The sequence below is a fragment of the Typopeltis vanoorti genome, chromosome 9, assembly GCF_054136105.1.
Source record: "Typopeltis vanoorti isolate ZY-2024b chromosome 9, IOZ_Tvanoo_1.0, whole genome shotgun sequence".
Classification (NCBI taxonomy): Eukaryota; Metazoa; Arthropoda; class Arachnida; order Uropygi; family Thelyphonidae; genus Typopeltis; species Typopeltis vanoorti.
The window spans coordinates 78,388,249-78,407,727 of record NC_143557.1 but is presented as its reverse complement, the minus strand read 5'-3'; the positions used below and the strand labels follow the sequence as shown (position 1 = coordinate 78,407,727).

Below are 19,479 nucleotides of genomic sequence, written 5' to 3'. Positions count from 1 at the left end.
TGAAAACATCAGCCCTAAGGGTTGGAGACCTTTAACTCATATTTGAAAATTTCAAAAAATCCAGGAATTTCACTTCACCCCATATTTCTACAAATCTTTTTTATCCTAGTTACATAGATACATTTCTTCTAAAGCAAGTGAAATGTCCTACCTTTGTCTTTTATACAAAACAATATTTCTTTTAAACCAAAAGTTGTTCAGTATAACTTGTCGGAAATGTTACAGAATACTAGCCTACTTAGTTCTCTCAGGAAGATTCAACGAAAATAGATGAGAGAATTTTACAAGAACGTTTCACATTGGACTAGAGTGTTCGCTGATTATTTTGTGTCACTGACGCCGTCCTAACAGCCCGGTAATATAACAGGCTCGAATGTTGAGAAGAATGCGTTATTAGTAGTAAGCCAACTTTTAGGGCCGGACCACATGCATCCGATCCGATTAAAATTAGGATATGGCCCTTACACAGAACTCAACAATTAATCATAAGTTGATTTATGATACATCAAAAAATAAAGAACTATTTTAGGTATATTTTCGTAAATTTTAATCAAAAATTACAGTGATATAATCGGGTCCAGGATACAATTTCAGAATTTATTTGTTCGTTTCTGGGAGGGGTCTGAAGGGGCCCGACCGTTAGACGACGTACATTCATAATTATATGTACCATTCGTTGTTCGTTTAAACTCTTATCTCATATTTTTTGACATCTTTTAGGCGCCTTTTCTTCTGCGGCACCTGCGTATATTGCACACTTCGCACATGCCACCAGCCGGGACTGTTTGCATACAACTGAATATACCAATATCATCAGATTAATACATGCAATTTGTAGAGAAGGTTTTGATGATTTTTTTGTCTGCAGACAGATATTGAAGAATTAATGGTTGACAAAGCTGTTAGAAATAATAGAAGCTGTCCTTGAGAATCTCTATGAAAAAGAAAAAAGTGATGATGATGAAGAGATTCCATTCACTGCAGTATTAATTAAAAAAGGGCCTCAAGTGGCTAGTAAATTGCAAAGTCATTTTCTTACACATGATCCAAATATTGAGCGAGCTGAACAGTTTAAACATGAACTGAAGTCATGTATGGTGCAATATGAAGAATTATACAATGATCTAGTCAAAACAGGATTTCAACCATTAATTACAGAGTTCATGGTAAAAAAAATAATCAACCTTCAAATTATTAGAAATTAGTGCTAATTTAGTTCTTTTTACTGAAGAAAACGTTTTGCCATTACAATACAAACAGGACGGCCAAAGTGTTTCAAGTGATGGAAGTGATTTCATTCCATTCTCACACAAAAGAATGCGGCTACTGTCAGAAAGTCACTGCAAATAAAATTTAACTAATAACCATATGTGCAGGTGTATTTAAGCCTTTTTGAATTTCTGTTTTATTAATAACACACTATTTTCTTTAAGGAAGATACATGTGTATATACTTTAAATAAGTATTTAAAATTAAAGAGTTTTATTCAGTGATTTTCATATGTTATCTTTGTTTGAAAATAACTTATTGTTCATATCAGGTTTTCACATCTGGAACCATTCTTCTATATTTTCATATGCACTGTATTGTTTTTTTACGCGGTTTTCATTTGCGTCATTTTTCTGAAACCAAACTACCGTGTAAGTGGAGAATTGGGTGTATATAAAACAACATGTCAGTGTCAATGCTGTTTCATGCTCTTCACTTCACTTCTGAAACATTTCATGATATAGAAACAAAATATAAGATATAATGGAAAGGATTTGAGATACTTCATTGTTATTATGATAGTAAAGAAAAACACATGCCAAAATCCTTCACTTTGCATGTTGCACCATAAGTCTAGTTTCAGTTTATCTACTACATATGTGAAGAATCCAAACTATAAATGTCAGTTGTGTGAAAACAGAGTCAAAGTAACATTCAGGTCACCATGTTCTAGAGAGTATGAACATAAACTGTCTATATGTTCTCTCTGTGTGACTAAATCACATTCTAACTATTTGAAAAAAAGTGCCCAGTTTCAACCTTCATTAAGGTCTTGTCAGTTGGAGCCAGACCCAGAGGTGGTGATACTAAGGTGGAAGTAATGGAGAAGTCATATTTACCTATATGAGTTGCCAAAAGGTGTCTCACCTTATTATTAACTTACTCCTGGATTTAGAGAAAGATGTTGGCCTTTAAATAGCAGGATGGTAGTCTCACAACATGTGACTGAAATAGTCTGTCCACCTGAAAACTTGCAGAAACATTCATGCAACAGTGGGATTTGAACTTAAAGACCATCAAATAAAGAGACTGATCAAGATCCACGAAATTGGATGCAAAATAATTTGTACTAAACTGCAAGTAGCAGTTTTCTGTTTTCAGAAATATTGCCATATAGACTCTCTCTCTCTCTCATATATATATATATATATATATATATATATATATATATATTATAAAAGACAAAACTTATATTTAGTGCATATTAATGAACATCTCAATTTGATGATATGATAGTAATAATAATAATAATATACAATAATTAGTCATACAATCCTCTGCACAGATATTTTATATCTAAACCGTCTGTTATTTTCAGTATATGCACTTATGATAATTCAGCACAATCAATCTTTCATGGCCAGTTTTTTTTATCAACAACTCTCATCCAGATTGGGTTCTCTTATTTGTTAGATCCTTGATTTTCAGTCTTCTAAAGCACTTCTTATTGTGTCAACTCACTTATATCTTAGAAAGGACTTTGTTGGAGTCTTTTCATTCTGCTTTAAACATTCATTTTAGTAGTCTTTAATCCCCATCCTAGGTTGGCAGGACTGTGAGACCACTACCCTGCTTATTCAGGACTTGAGTAATACATGTTTGCGTGTGTGTGCACGTGCGAAAACTTATTTTAAAAATTAATTAGCATACGCCATAGTACTAACGTGATTTGGGTTTACAAAAACAAAACGTTTTGTGGATGGGGTCACATAAAAAATGACTGTTCTGTTGTACGTTACTGATGCTTACATATTCTTGAATATTAATTTGTGGTTATTTTTTTTTTTGTCTTTATATTATCATACCAACTTCAATGAAGTCAGCAGACTCATCATGGGTAGTTCACTCAGCCAACTCCTTATTTATTATATAATATCAAAAAATATATATATATAATATATATACACACACACATACTAGGGGGTTCTGCCCCCCCCCCAGAGTACCGGATGGGTAGGCCAGTTCTCCTTGAATTCTGATGACTTGAATTTTGAAGACTCGAAAGGGTTCTCCCCCCCCCCCTTCTAACCAGCGCCTACGCACCCAATCCCCCGAGTTCTGGACTTGTAGGCCAGTTCTCCTTGAATTCTGATGACTCGAATTTTGAAAACTCGAAAGGGAGGTTCCTCCCTCTGGCGCCTACAGTTGCCCCCCCCCCCGAGTTCCAGACTGGTAGGCCAGTTCGCCTTGAATTTTGAAGACTCGAAAGGGGGTACAGACCCTTGGTGTTTAATTTGTTTATAAGTGATATTTCATGTGGACTGATGGGAAATCTTTAGTTTGTTGATGATTCAAAGCGTGGGAGAATTATAAGTAGCACATTTAGGATTGTTTAGTAACAATCGTAAATATTCTCGCAAAATTTAAACTGTAGCTGATAAATAATCCAGAATTCCAGCTCTCAAGACTAAACATGGAACTGGAACTTTTTCAAGTTACTTCAGGTTTCCACTAGGCATAGTTATACACCAGGTGATGAAATTCATCTCCCACCATGTCTGCTGTAGGATTTTAATCTACAACCTGTAGTTTGGAGAGTGGGTGTGCTATCCACTTGACCACCCACCAAAAATTTCTATGGAAATAGTCGTTCAACCAATCTGCCAACTCAATTTACTATGGTGTATAAGTGTACATCTCTACCTAAATATTAGGTATAGGAGGGGAATATGTGGACACTTGGGCAGCGATCATCTCTCCTATAAGGTTCAGCTAGTGCAACTCATAAATATCGGCGAGTGTATTTCTGTAAGCTCTCTGGTCAAATTTCATATGAAACTTTTATATAGAATATATATGAAATTTCTATATTCTAATTTCATATATGATATTTCTATATGAAATAGAATTTCATATAGAAACTTTTATATAGTTTCTATATTTGGCTTTGAAATAATGCTGGATTTAATATCCACTTAATTTTTATAAATTTGCATCACCAAAGTGAAGCTTTTTGGCTCTTTATTTTAGTAAATATGTGGTTATTTTGTAACAGGCACACTTATAATGTTGATGCTCATCATTGATTTTACTCTCGCTCAATAATGTCCCAGAAGTAGAGTGAAAAAAAGTCTCATAACTTTAGATTATCAGCTACATTATTAACAAAAAATAATTGTTATTGAAGTCTTGTGAGATTAAGTCAGTTATATGGAATATGAAAGCTATAAAAAATCATGTGTTGTATAATGCTTTATTTACTTATTTGAATACTGAAAAAGAACTAAAAATTATTTTTGTGCTCCATTTAACCGGAACTTGTGCATGTCTTTAAATATAAGTTTACTGTCAATGAATTCAAGATCAGAAAAGCTTTTAGTGGATGCATACTTTGTATATCCTAGCATTCAGTTGAATTGTTTTTTGTTATTGTGCACCTAAACAGAGCCTCCATAGCTTTGTTGGTTTCGACAGTGTCCTTTGATTGGAAAGCCCTGGGTTTGAATTCCATCTAGGATTCAGTGAACCTTTATTAGGGCTTTTCAATTGAAGATAAGTTAGCCTGTCTCATATGAGGTGTCAGGGTTTTTTCCTCCCAGAAAGTTGGGTGTTTTATCTTGCAAAACAGGTAGATTAGCCAAAAGAACACTAACAATATATACAGACATAGCAGACTACAAGAATAAAGTTTAACCATTCTGTTCTGTCAGATCTGATTTTGAAAGCCTGCAAGCTCAGCGTGTAGGTCTATGTTAGTGTAGAATAGACCACCTGACCTTCTTGGACAATTGACATTCTGATATTTCTGTGGTAATCTTGTTAGAACCCAAATGATAAAAGTGCTGAAATGATATACTTAGCTAATATCTGGTATAGTTTCTTTGAGAATTTATTATAGAGACAGATATAATCAGTAACTCCTAAACTATTTCAGAAGGGTAGCATAAAAACAAATTAAAACGCTTTTTTTTATTTTTTTCAGGGTGCTAAAAAACCATTTACAGAAGTAATTAAAGCAAATATAGGAGATTGTCATGCAATGGGACAAAAACCACTCACTTTTATTCGTCAGGTAAGTAGGGTTTTTTCCTTTTCTTCCCCCCCCTCCCCCAAAGCAGTTCTCTACACTAAACTTTTATAGCCTAATACACTAATACGATGGTTAGTGTCCCCCTCCCCCGACCTACAAGTTACATAGTTGGTTGGGAAAAAGGAAAAACAATAACATATGAATTTTATTAACTGCAAGTTAGTATATTGTGGTAAAGTGGTTTGCATTATTATGTTCTACGTGAATTGTGGAAGATTTCTTACTAAATATGACCATTATGGTTTCTTTAGATCTTCATATATATTATCTTCCCTTTTTTATGTTAGGCTGAATAGTCTGTCACATATATAGTAATATCCTGCCTTACAATGATTTGCTCATATGACATTCTTCAATTGTAACCAATACTCATTTATATGATGCTGCATTTGATCATACAGTGACATGATGCTCCTGTGAATCAATCAGTGCACTTTATGTAAACTGAGATCATAGCTCACTACATCTGTGTTTCGGGGTTTTTTTTGCTGTGAATTATAAACTGTTTATAATTATTTTATTGTTGTTAATAATGGTAGACAAAATTCAAAGTAAGGGTGTTATTGTTTTTAGCGAAAAGAAGGCAATGCATAAATCTATTATGTTAAATACTAAGATTAAAATGATTTAATTTAGTGATGATGGCATGTCGAGAACTGAGATGGGCTGTAGGCTAAACTTACGTTGCACTACTGTTATTTCAGTTGTTCTTAGTGAAGTGAAAAGTGTTACGCCAGTTAATATTATAGTTATCTGTAAACTTAAGGGAACACTCCAACCAAATTGGTTGGCATGCTCCCTTAAGCCAAGCTATTCAAAATAACTTCGTGATGTTTGGAAAAGTTATTCTAAATTTTTTGTTTACATATCTGATATAAACAAAAGCTTTATTTATGTCATTTATGCACATACGTATGGCCACTTAAAAGCGTTATTAAACCATTACGTGCATCTATAAGTGGAGGGGAAAAAGGGAAGAAATGATTTGCTATACCAACAGAACCTAATGTGTTGTATGACTGGGGTATGCCTATATATATTTTTTCTTCTTCTGTGGTTTCTTGGGCCTTTAATCACCCATAACCGTCCAAGGTATCCTTGGATTTCATAACCATGAGTCCAGGATAAGGTGGTTAGCCATATAAATATACTGTGTATGTAAATTGTATGTGTTCTCTTGGCTAGTCTTCCTGTGTGGGGGATGAAAATTATTGGGATGTAGAATGAACCCTTAGTTTCTGGGAGAAAAAAACCCAGCGGCATTCATGTGAGATTGGCTAACTCAGCATTGCTTGAAAATCCTGATAACGGTTTTTGGCATCTTAGATGGGATTTGCGACTGAGCTATAGAGGCTTGTCTCTCATGCACACAGTGCACGATAAATCTGCAGAATTAAAATCCACTCAACCTGCATTCCTTTAGAGTAAGGTGGTGCAAAAACTGTTTTTAATGTTCGAAGTTGGTATAAAAGTTTTATAATCTGATAGTTTGATTATCCAGCTTGAAGTTCCTTTGAAATAAATATTGGCAGTGTATTATTCATGTAATCAGTTGGGAATTCGCTTTTCATGTTTAGAAAATTGTCTTTGTTATTTCAAGCTGGATGTGTATCTTAGAAGAACTGATTTTATGGGATGAACTAAAAACACAATGTTAACAAAATGAATGATTTTTTTTATTTTACCACTATTGAAAAGTCACAAGACCTATAAGCAGATTAGTGCTGTGTGTGTGGACAAGAAAGTAAGAAAAAAGGAGGAATCTCTCTTGATATTTTATTTGAATAGCTGAAGATTCTATTCTTTGGAGAAAGCTGTTCCAAATAACAAGTAAATGGAATGAAAGAGGAGGCAGTGAAATTGGTTTAGTGAGTTTCATGATGGACTGTAATAGGGTGTTGATTAGCAGTGGCTCTTGTTCTAATGATTTTGTAGAAATATTAGTGCCAATTCAGCAGAGTACTGTCCATGAAAGTATCTGTAGAAGAAATACAAGGCAGAAACTGAACATCTGTGATTGAGAGATCATTAATTAGCTGAATTGTCCTCTTCTGAATAGAATTGAGCAATCTGTGGTCGAGTAGATGTGGAATTTCTATAGAGTTAGCAGGTGTGAAGTAGTGTCTTTTGCAAAAAAAGTATACCAAGTTTTTTTGGCAGCTGTAGAAGCTATAGTTGATTGTGCCAGGAAAGATTGGAGGAGTAGATCAGGCCAAGAAGGGAACTCTGATTGTGTTTGGATATCTGGGTTTGGTGAAGGTAAGGGGGAGAGATGCAAGCTCTTTCTTGCAAGAGATCACATGACTGAGTTTTGGTGGCATTGAAATCTACAAGGTTGTCCTTACCCTATTAGGATATAGCTAGGAGATTGGAGTTCAGGCCACTGATCATGTGGATCATTAAGGATTCTAATATTTCAGCATTACAAGGTTTGTCAAAATTCTATCCTTGGCAAAGCTATGGATAGGATTGGAAGTCTGTGAAAGCAAGTCATTTTATAGTCAAGAGGAAAAGAGTGGGGGAAAGAACAGAATCTAGGGACATTCCTGCATTGGTGAGGAAATCTGAAGAGAGGAAACTAAGTAGACCCACTGTGCCAAACCCCATCAAATGCCTTGGAGATGTCAAGAGAAACCATGAGTTTATCGAAATTTTTCCATGGCTTAAGTCCAGAGGTGGGTGGTGTAAGCTAGAAGATCAGCTGTAGATTGTGAGTGGTGGAATCTGTACTGCTGGTCACTGATTAGTCGTTAAGTCTTTAGGTGGTTCAAGAGTTGGTTGTTGCTGACCTTCTAGCTTACACCACCAACACATGAACAGAAGTGAGAGCAATTGGACGACAGTTTGTTTGTTTACTTTATCACCTTTCTTTGGGATGTGTTGGACGTGGACCTGTTTCCATGTTGTAGGGTAGATGCCAGTTGAATAGGATAGATTCTATTACTTCAACAGTTAGTTTTGGGGTACAAGTTTGATACCTAAATTAAATTGGATGGGGATAATATATTAGTGAGTGAGATAGTAACAGCAAGTTGTATATGAGGAGAGCATTATCGAAAAGAGAAAAGTCACTGGTAGTCTGTTGCAGGGTCTGTTTTGAACCATTGTTGTTTAACTGTATGTTAATGATTAACTGTATGCTAAGATATGTATAATTAGATATATATATAGCTGTTTGCATATTGCAAATTTGCATAGGGATTTCAAATTTGGGAAGAACTGAGTTGTAGAACAGATATTGTGGCCGTGCAGGAGGATCTAAATAGAATGCAAGTGGAGCTACCAGTTTAATGTTGCAAAGTGTTTTGAAATTTCATAAACAAGGATAATGCTGAGTATACTTTTAATGAGGAAATTTTGAAGGACATGGAGAATATGAGAGATCCAGGAGTGATGGTAGATAGGGACTTTAAATTTAGGGTTCACATTGAAATTGTGATGAAATCACAACTAATTATGACAGTGATCAAAATGTAGAAGAAAAAGAAGACTGGCTCCATTATATATGACCTTGAACAGACCATGTATGATTTACTATGCTGATCTGATTACATGGTTTTCAGAATAATGACATTGTTTTGGAGGTGGGGTCCAGAGAAGAATGAGCATTATGATGTCTGGAATATGAAGACAGATTGAGACAATACCATTTGCAGAAACTTGTGAATAGAAGAAAGGGCGGGGGGGGGTGATTGAGGGGTTATTACTAAATTAATGTGAATATTTTGGATATCTCTAGACCTCTAGAATTGAAGGATGTACATGAAGATTTGAAAATGAGATATATAGCAAAGATACAAACTATCTCCACTGTTATTCTTTATAACAGTAGAGATAACTTTGCAGCCTAAAGTAAAAGCCTGTACCTATGAACTAAAACTCAGCTTTTTTTTATGCAGGTGATGTTATAATCCTAAATAAATGTACTTTGAATCTTGATGTCTCTTTTATTAAACAACTATTAAAATACATTGGAATGACAATCAACAATAAAAAGACTATAAAGATTGGCAGGAACATTTGAAAACATCAGCTGCATTCTCAATGGTGAACCTAAAAATCAAGTAAAACATTTTGGCTAGCACAATTTTAGTGAAGCTATCAAATTAATTATCAAAATAATAAGAGAATAAGTAAAACTGGTATAGTAGGAAGTCAGATGAATAAATTTGTATGGAATAAGAGAGAAATTAGTCAAAACACTAAATTAACTGTTTCTTCAATTCACAAAAAACAAGGAAATAAGTAGATATTTACTTCAAGCCACTTCAGGGACTTACACCTAGTGAGTATGGGAATGGCAAACCCAAGATGGCAAATAACAGAAATCTTGCTGTTATCTATAGATAGGTCCCTACTCTACTTTCTTTCCTCTTCATTTCTCCCTCTGAAGCTGTTGGAGTAATTGAGGGCTAGGAGTGAATCTTTGAGATTTGAGAGGTGAGAAGTATTCTAATGTCAGCTCTTTGCTTTATGCGGATGATGTTATACTTCTAAATAAATCTGCTACAAGTCTCCAAGATTCTCTGACTAAATTGAATAGTTGTTGTAATAGATATGGTATGAAGGTCAGCAATAAAAAGACAAAGACAATGAAAATAGGCAGAATCATTGAAAATGTCAACTGTGTTGTGAAAGGAGAACCTGTGGAACAAGTAAAACATTTCAGCTACTTAGGCACGATTTTTACTGAAGATGGTAAATTAAATGTAGAAATAGACAACAGAATCAGCAAAGCTGGTATGGTGGGAAGTCAACTGAATAAATTCATATGGAATAAGAGAGAAATTAGTCGGAACACTAAATTAGCTGTATACAAGACAGTGTTCAAACCAGTTTTAACTTATAGATCTGAGAGCCTAGGTCAGAAGTAAAACACTCAACCAAAGACTAGAGACCACAGATATGAGAGTCCTGAGAAAGATTATAGGCGTGAATAGATGGCATCAATGGCAATATCATATTAAAAACGAGGATATTAGGAAAGAACTTGATATTGTCAGCATCCAGGAATGCGTTAGCAGAGCTAATCTCAGGTGGTATGGTCACCGAAACAGAATGGGCGAGGAAAGATTAGCAAAACAAGTGTTCTCTGCCAGGTTGGCAGCAAAACGACCCAGAGAAAGGCCAAGATATAGGTGGATTGATACGGTACAAAGTGCCTTAGACGATAGAAATATAAGATCTGATAATGTTGGAGTCTTGACAAGTAACAGACTGATTTGGAGAAAAATTGTAGATAGGAAGTTAGTAATGATATAATTTTTTCATGTAGTACTATCATATCCTGTACACCCCTTGTGGGTAAATGACAGGAATTTGATGATGATGATGAAGTATTGTATGAGGGAGGATGTAAAGGAGTTGTTAGAAGAGGCAAAACTGAAGAGCAAGAAGGTGAAGATTGTAAGTCTCCTATCACACTATGATAGAGGTGAGCTGAGGAGGAGAGCATTGATAGCCAATGAGTCTATCTGTAGATTGTACAAAAGGAATAATGTAAAATTTGTGGATCTGTGGTCTCCGTTTGATAGTAAGAAGGATTTGTACAATGCTGATGGACTGCATCTAAATGGTTTTGGTGTTAGGTGTCTGCAGAGAGCTTTGTTCACTGAACATGCTGGAGTACAAATTTAGGGAAACTTAAACAATGGAAGTGAGTTTGTGTGAAGGCACCCATGAAGTGAGTGAGTGAGAATGACCAAGTCAGGGATCTTGTCTCAAGCAAAAAATTTTGAATAGGGTAGTCAATTCAGAAAGTAAAGGTGTGTGGGGAACTAAAGGGATGCTGCAGTTTCTATATACTAATGCCAGAAGTATCAAGAACAGAAGGAAGAGTTTTGGGCATTTGCAAATTTGCCAAAAGTTATAGGCATTAGTAAGACTTGGCTAACAGCAGATGATGTAGTTACAGGGATTGAATGTGAAGTGTTTTAGTATTTTCAGGGAAAATAGAGAAGATAGGATGGGGGGGGGGGGAGTGCTGCTGATGATAGCAGATGAATTGCAACCAAAAAGAATAGTAGAACGTGTGAGAAGGTGGCTGTTCGTTTGAAGCATTGCGAGATTATTTCATACATCGTCAAATTAGTACAATGAATACAGGTTGAGTGATTATTATGGGGTACTTCAAATATGGAGATATAGACTGGAAGGAAGGAAGATCACATCGCAGAAAGGAAATTAGAATTTATACACCTGCTGAGAGATAATTACTTAAGGCAGCATGTGGTGGAGAGGACCAGGGTGGGAGAGTGTTGGACCTGGTCATAGGATCAGAAGAGCTATCCATAATCAAGGTGACAACATTGCCTACAATTGGTGAAAGTTACTATGCGATCTTGATTACATGGTAACTTTCACCGCATGGAATATTGTAAAACATGAGGAATATCTATCAAGAAGGAGAACTACAAGGCAGGTGATTATGACAAACTTAGGAAGAAGCTGAAATATGTACCAAAAAAGCATATGAAATATGTGGCATAAAACACTGCAGGGTGAGGATGTTAGTAGTGCATGGATATTGTTAGCAGTAATCTAGAGCAGCGCTTCCCAAACTTTGGGCTGCAGCCCCCTTGGGGGGGGCGCAGGTTTTGTTGAGGGGTCTGTGAAATAATGAAAACAAATTTTAAATGTTTAAAGACTAAGTAGTTCTTTTTTTAATCTTAAAAGAAACGCATTTAATTTCTATTTATTATTTATTTTTTGTTATTTTTTATATTTTAATGGAAAAAATCGCACATTGGTGTTGGTTCGCAAATTTTGCTTCCTGTGTATTTTGGTGCTTAATGAATATTAGTAAATATATGCTTATTCATATAAGTTTCATTTCAAAGGTATTGATAAGAAGCACAAAAAAGCTTACAAACTCAAAATCTTGAATATAAATACAATAAATATTATAATAATATATGAGGAGCCTGTGTAGCTCAGTGGATGTGGTGTTTGCACACCACAGCACTTGACTGCATGAAGGAAGACTTCTTGGTTTCGAATCTAGTAGGCAACTAGAAGAAATTTTTCTAAGCCTTTTTTTGACTGGTTCCCGAGTTAGTCGATCTCTGGCTTGGGCATGCCAGATCGACCATGGAACCCACATTATTTCAGACACTAAATACAACTGTTAGGGTTAGGGACCACGAGATGGCCGCACTTGTTGAGCTGTCTCTCTTCACTGTGTGGCACTTAATTAGTGATAGCCCATGGCCAGCTATCTCTGATTGGGTACCAGTGGAGATTGAACTGCCCACTCAGTCTCCAAAAGTTAGATAGGGCTAAAAATGGCCTTGCCTACTCCCTATATACGGGTTAGCTGATTGTTTTTTATGATAATATATGTCTGTATTACTTTTTTTTTTTTTTTTTTGATGGGGGGCACCTTGAAATATTTAAATTAAATTTTTCCAAAAGGGGCCTTTACATCCTTAAGTTTGGGAAGCACTTATCTAGAGGAAGCAGTATTAAATTGTATACCTAGGGTAAGGAGGGCTAATTAGGTAGGAGTTAGGTGAATGAGTAATATCATTAAGCATGAGCTTCAGAAGAAGAAATACTGTGGAAGGTATATAAAGAGAAAGGTAATCAGCATGGCAAGCAAGGCAATATCAGATTATGAGAAGACTCTATCTCAGTGGTTGAAAGGAAATCCTAAAGAGTTCTTCTTTTGGTTATGTGGCAGGTAAGAGGAAGAATGACTATGGAAGATTAACCTTAATGAGTGCTGATGGTCCAGGAGACAGAAGCAGATAAAATAGTTGTTAGTGAGTGACCACTTTGCAAGGGTATATCATTCTAGTGAGGTTACTGTATTAACCTATGTGACAGACAATAACGTGGGAACAGAGGTAGATGAATTGGAGATTCTTAGGATATTGTAGAATCTCAATGTAAATATAGCTGTGGGATTAGATGATATATCAGCTAGTGTTTTGCAAGAATGTGCAAGGGAACTGGCAATGCTTTTCATTAAAGGCTTTAATTTAAGTCACAGCTCTGGTAGAGTTCCAAGGGAATGGAAAGAGGGCAAAATAATTCCTTTGCATAAGGGAGGTTCTAAGACTGCAGTAGCAAATAGACCAATCAGTATTTCAGGCGTGGTGGTGGTAAAAGTACTCGAAAAATTGATAAAAAAGAAAGTTTAAGAATGGATAGATAAAAATATGATACTGTATGAGGATCAACATGGCTTTGTGAAGGGTCTATCATGCCTTAGTAATTTACTAACATTTTATAATAGAGTAACAGCTGAGTTGGATGAAGGAAATGGCTACATGATGATTTTGCAAAGGCATTTGACAGAATACTGCATGGAGCTCTGTTACGCAAATTAGAACAAATGGGGATGGATATGACACTGGTTAAGTGGATAAGCGGGTGACTGCTGGACAGATATCAAAAATTGGTATATGGATGGGCAGAATTGAGGCAAAAACAGGTGGTGTGCTGCAAGGTTTAGTGCTGCGACCATTGCTGTTTAATTTGTACATAAATGATATAGGAAATAACCTGAAAGGAAATATTCAGTTGTTTGCTGATCATGTGAAATTAGGTAGAGTAATAGTTAATCAAGGTGATGCAGAGAGCTTGCAGGATGATTTAAATAGGCTGTCAGCATGAGCAAAAGTTAATGGGTGTCAGTTTAATGTCAAGAAATATAAAGTTCTGCATTTTGGGATAAATAGATTACAAGCCGTGTTGTTAAAAAAATTTTTTATTTTTTTTTATATGTATATTGTAAATTGTTTGATTTGTTGAAGCCGCACCATCCAAATTCTTAGACAAGAGAAGCTTCTTTGCCAGGGAGTTAATTCTCAGAATGACACACTTGTCGATAATCGTGCAATTAATATTTCCAATTACAAAACTTTATATGTCTAAATTTTTTCCTTACTGCAGTCGTAGCTATCCCCGACTATTGATTCGCTCAGGTTCTATTTTTATGAGTGGTGCATTGCGATTTCAGATCAGGCAATCCGTTAGGTAAAAAAAGTTTATTCATCATCATGCTAATACAACAATACACAATTACTAAAGGTTACTTAATTAAGCTAAATCTCTCCTACAAGTTAAATGGGTTAAACAGACATAACCTTAATATTCCTAATCCTTCTCAACATTAGACAATATCTGCAACTAATTTAAATTAATGACTCCTTCCTACAACATTTGACAATCCTATCCAAGTATTTAACCTTATTTAATTTCAAGATATATTAGGCTATGACATACATTAGTACATTACCTCTACACTATACAATACCTCATTCTCAGACATGACACAATTTACAGGTTGGTTAGATTCTAAAGTCCTGTTTCAATTCATATAAGTCCAGTCACTGAGCATATCTGCACATTATTGCATTCTAACTCTTTCTAGTATACAAAGGAATTAAAAAGTTCTTACATTACCAAGTAACTGGATCTCTCTCTAGTCCTTTCTCTCGATAAATTTCACACAGCTTGTTACCTTCTCCCACAGTTTGCTGTCTTCAGAACAAACTGGCGATTACAATCACGAGTCACCTTCTCCGATGTGGGCGAAGCTGTTCTGCCAGGATCGGTCCATGTGGTTCCGCATGTTGTTTCGGTCTGCGCTGACATTTCCGCCATACCGATGATTATGCTTGCACTGGATCGCTATCTGGCCACATAGCTGCCACTGGACATAGTTCTTCTTGACTGCGCTCACGTACTCCTCCTCTGGGAATGACTGGAACAGGAATCCAAGGGAGAAAAAAGGCAAAAGCCTCTAGTTGGCGTCACCAAGCTCTCTGTCTCTATATATACATTGCTTCCTGAGCTGTTCTCCCTACTACATCACCTTTTTCGGCCGGCACCTAAATTTCTTGCACTTGGTACCGTTCTCTCCTCGCTGAGTTCTCCACAGGGACTTCCCGCGTGCAACTTGGTCTTCGAGTATGTGACTGCCTCGGGTCATATTTATAAGCCGATTATCTCGTTGTATGTGTCTATCTAACTTTCTCATGCTAACATAATTTTTGCTAAATTTCAATCCTTGTCGGTTTTACAAGGACACATAACAATATAATACATAGGAGAATTTACAATTAAAAGACTCTTCCTTTTTTTCATTAAATTTCACCTATACCTATATACAAGTATTTTTCTCGAAATTTTGTTACCTGTTAAATCTGAATGAAATATTTTTACAATAAAATTAAACCTTTCATTCAAGATTTAACAGTGTATCACATTGATGGCACTGTACTCCATGAAATAGATGAAACCAGAGATTAAGCAGTTGTGGTAGACATAAAGTTTAGAGGACATATTGTTAAGGTAGATTACCCATGAGATTACTTGGCTATCGAAGACATATTAACAAGTAGAGATAAGGAAGTTGTTATTCCTCTTTATAAGGCCTTGATATGTCTGCATCCGGATTACTGTGCTCAAGTCTGGTCCCCTGGGTTTCTTGGGGACCAGGCTTGAGTCTTGTCTTCAATCTGTCCTCATAGTTCCCTATGAGGATAGATTGAAGGTGTGTAGATTACAGAAGTTGATTGATAGGAGAAAAAGAGGGGATATGATAGAAACATTTAAATTGCTTAAAGAGTTTTATAGGATAGATGCAGGAGAAATATTTCATCACTTGGCTAGAGGGACCAGAACAAGGGGTCATTCCTGGAAATTGAATGAAGATGTGGTTAGTAGAGATGTGAGGACTAGATTTTTTTGCTTGGAGAGTTGTGAATGAGTGGAATGGGTTGCCAGAGTCAGTTGTGAGTGCTTTGTATGTTAATGGATTCAATGAAAGGTATGATAGATTGGGTCTCCTGTGATGAGTCTTCAGACTTCATGGAGGTGCTTGTATAATAATAATAGTAATAGTAATAATAATCTTTCCTATACTGCTGAATTTATTACACTAAACAGTGGGAGTCTGCCTTCTCTTCCTGGGTACTTGTCCCACCTTAATTGTGGACACTGTAACTGGTTCTTGGGGCTCAGTTAGAGTATTAGCCCCAGTGTTAAATTATGGTATGTCAGAGATATAAGAAGAATTTGCCATGTGATCTGACTGGCCCTCAGTGCTGTCCACTGATCTTTCAGCCTGGAAGTGAGAAATTGATTACTGCAGAAACCAAGGAAGTTAGAAGTAATAGAAATGAACGAAGTGCTAAAATTTGGTACATGGAATGTGAGAAGATTGAATCAACCTGGAAAAGTAGAAAATGTGTGTAGAGAAATGAAACAATTAGACATTAAAATACTTAAATTGTCAGAGACATTTTGGAAAGGTGATTGATATGGAATTTTTAACTACTCTTCCAAATGGAAAGGAATATAAAGTTATGGGAAGTGGAGGAAATGAGTCTAGAAAGAGAGTTGCATTCATTATAGAAAAGGAGTTCTCACATTCATAGGAAATTGGAAAGAATAATATGAATTTTAATAGAGACATAACCTTAACTGCTGATGATTATACACATTTATGCACCCACCACATCTGAAAATGAAGAATTTTATGAGAAAATAGAGGAAACTATTCAAGACATTGGAGTAGTGCAAGACAGGGTCTTAATCATTATGGGTGATTGGAATGCCCAAATAGGAAAGGAAAGAATAAGTTCTGTTGAAGGCCCATATGGATATGGCATAAGAATTATTAAAACACTTAAGGAATTGAACAACGTGGTTAAGGATATAAATTAAATTATACTTTAATAAATATTTTTCGATATTTCGTCAACGTCACGTTGCATCTTCTAAAGGAACTTACAAAAAAAAAGGCACGTGCACGTTGTCACTACAAACACAGTAACTGGGAATGAAGAGATGAAGCTATTGTTCTCCTAAAAGTTCTGATGGTGCCCTCTAGTGGGCTAAGTAGGTGTTCTTGGCCATTGGGCTGAAGGTCTGCTGATGTAAGCCTCACAAATTTGGGGCAGTCGCATACATTTACCGTATTGGCGGGCCCGCCAATACGGTAAATTGAAGTTGAAGCTGTCTAGACAATTAAATCGTCTAACTTTCCTGAAATGCTGCCGGGATAATAAAGTAATCCCGAGCTGTGTAAAATTCAAGCACCGTTTTGTTTCAAAAAAAGCTCTCAGAATATATAACCGTGCCAGCTACGCGAACAAATCACCGCCACGCGTTTTCTCTTAGCGGATATTAACGCAGCTATTCGTGCCGTCGAAGATGAGCTTTCGTGCACTTTAAACCACGAACTTTGGTCGATTTTACGTGACATCTCATGTACTGCTGCCGACAAAGAATTTAAAAAAATACGAGGCCGACAGATGAAAAAAAAAAATTAAAAAAGAACTCTACTGTCCTTCCAAAACTTGCTACCAATACCGTAATCAACCTTTCTTCAGTCAGCCTGAAGCAATCAACACGCTGTCACGTGGCCACAACTTCGCCATTGCTCCCAAAAAAATATCTAGTGAGGATATTATGATCCAGATCAAACGCGGAATCCGCCACCTTCCACATCAAGTCGCCAACAGTGTAAGACTGGATGTAGCTTGTGTCCTTTCCAAAGCAGTCCCACCAAAATCCAACATATCCAACAAGGAATATAAAGCTCTACAGGAAATGAAGAATAATAAAGAAATAGTTATCACCAAAGCGGATAAGCGAAATGCAACTGTAGTCGTTAACCAAAAGGACTACACAGGTAAGCTGAACGCTCTTCTCTTAGATCGGGCTACTTACCTCCCCATTAATTACAATCCCACCAACTCTCAAATTAGAAAACTTCACAGGCTCCTTAAGAGAGTCACTTCTTGGCCTGTAGAAGTTACCAACAGATTAAAGCCATTTAACTCTATACCCCCCCCATATTTACGGACTCCCAAAATTACATAAAGAAAATGTGCCATTACATCCCATAGTGGATGGCATTGATTCCCCCACATACAAATTAGACATTTGGCCAAAGAGCTCACACACTATACTGGCAACACACCATCACACATAAAAAAAACTCAGCCCATTTCAAAGCCAGCATAGAAAACCTTACACTCCAACGTACTGACATAATGGTCAGCTTTGACGTCTCCTCTTTATTCACAAATGTCCCACTTAAGGAAACTTTAGAGCTAATCCAAACTAAATTTTCTCCCGATATCTCAGCCTTATTTCAGTTCACAATGAACTCAGGTTATTTCGTTTGGCAGGGAAAATTCTACAAACAAATAGAGGGGACAGCCATGGGTTCACTACTCTCCCCACCCTTGGCCAATTTCTTTATGGAGACCTTTGAAGGAAAAGCCTTATCCTCTGCCCCCACAAAAACCAACCATATGGCTTCGCTACGTTGATGATGTGTTCGCTATTTGGCCACATGGCTCTGAAACACTTCTCTCCTTCTTAACACACTTAAACAACCAACACCCCAGAATCAAATTCACCCTGGAAAAAGAGGAAAAAAACAGCCTCCCTTTCCTAGACACATTAGTCACCTGCCAGCCTAATGGAACCTTGGTTTTCTCAGTTTACAGAAAACCCACCCATACAGGCAGATACATTCACCAACAATCCCCCCCCCCACAACAATATGGAGTAGTGAAAACACTATACAACAGGGCTAAACTAATCTGTTCAAACGACTTGGCCCTAAACACTGAACTAAATCACATCCTCAACACTTTCTCAGCCAATGGCTACCCCCCCCCCCCCCAAAAAAAAAGTCCAAAAAATATTAGAACCTACAAACCACAGATCCCCCCCCCCCTCCATAACAAGGATTACTCTAAATCCATCACCATTCCCTACATCCAAGGCACCTCGGAAAAGATTACCAAAATCTTAAAAAAGCATGACCTGACCTCCTGTTACAAACCTTACAGAAAATTGGCATCCCTTATCCGCTCCACTAAAGACCAACCACTTCCCCTAGACCTACCTGGTGTATACCAGGTCCCTTGCAGTTGTAAACTGTCTTACTTTGGCCAAACAGGCAGGACAGCGAATATCAGAATTTCTGAACACAAGGACTACATCCGGTTTCACAAGTATAGCCATTCTGGTCTTGTGGACCATGCTCTGGATACATGCCACAGAATACGATGGAAGAAAGCTACAGTAATACACCATAGCAAATACAAATTTGAAAGACTATTTATGGAATCGGCCTCAGCCCTAAGAAATTCTCCAAACCTCAACAAATTTGGTTGTATGCGACTGCCCCAAATTTGGGAGGCTTA

General features: G+C 36.6%; 1 protein-coding gene across 2 annotated transcripts in view; it reads left to right on the top strand.

The window, feature by feature from the left end:
* Positions 1 to 19,479, top strand: part of LOC150103173 (alanine aminotransferase 1) — a 225,310-nt gene that overhangs the window by 46,649 nt on the left and 159,182 nt on the right. For both annotated transcript variants that reach the window (XM_090397351.1, XM_090397350.1), the window contains exon 2: positions 5,192 to 5,281. In XM_090397351.1, coding sequence (XP_090253477.1) covers positions 5,192 to 5,281 — 90 coding nt within the window. The remainder of the gene's footprint in view (positions 1 to 5,191; positions 5,282 to 19,479) is intronic.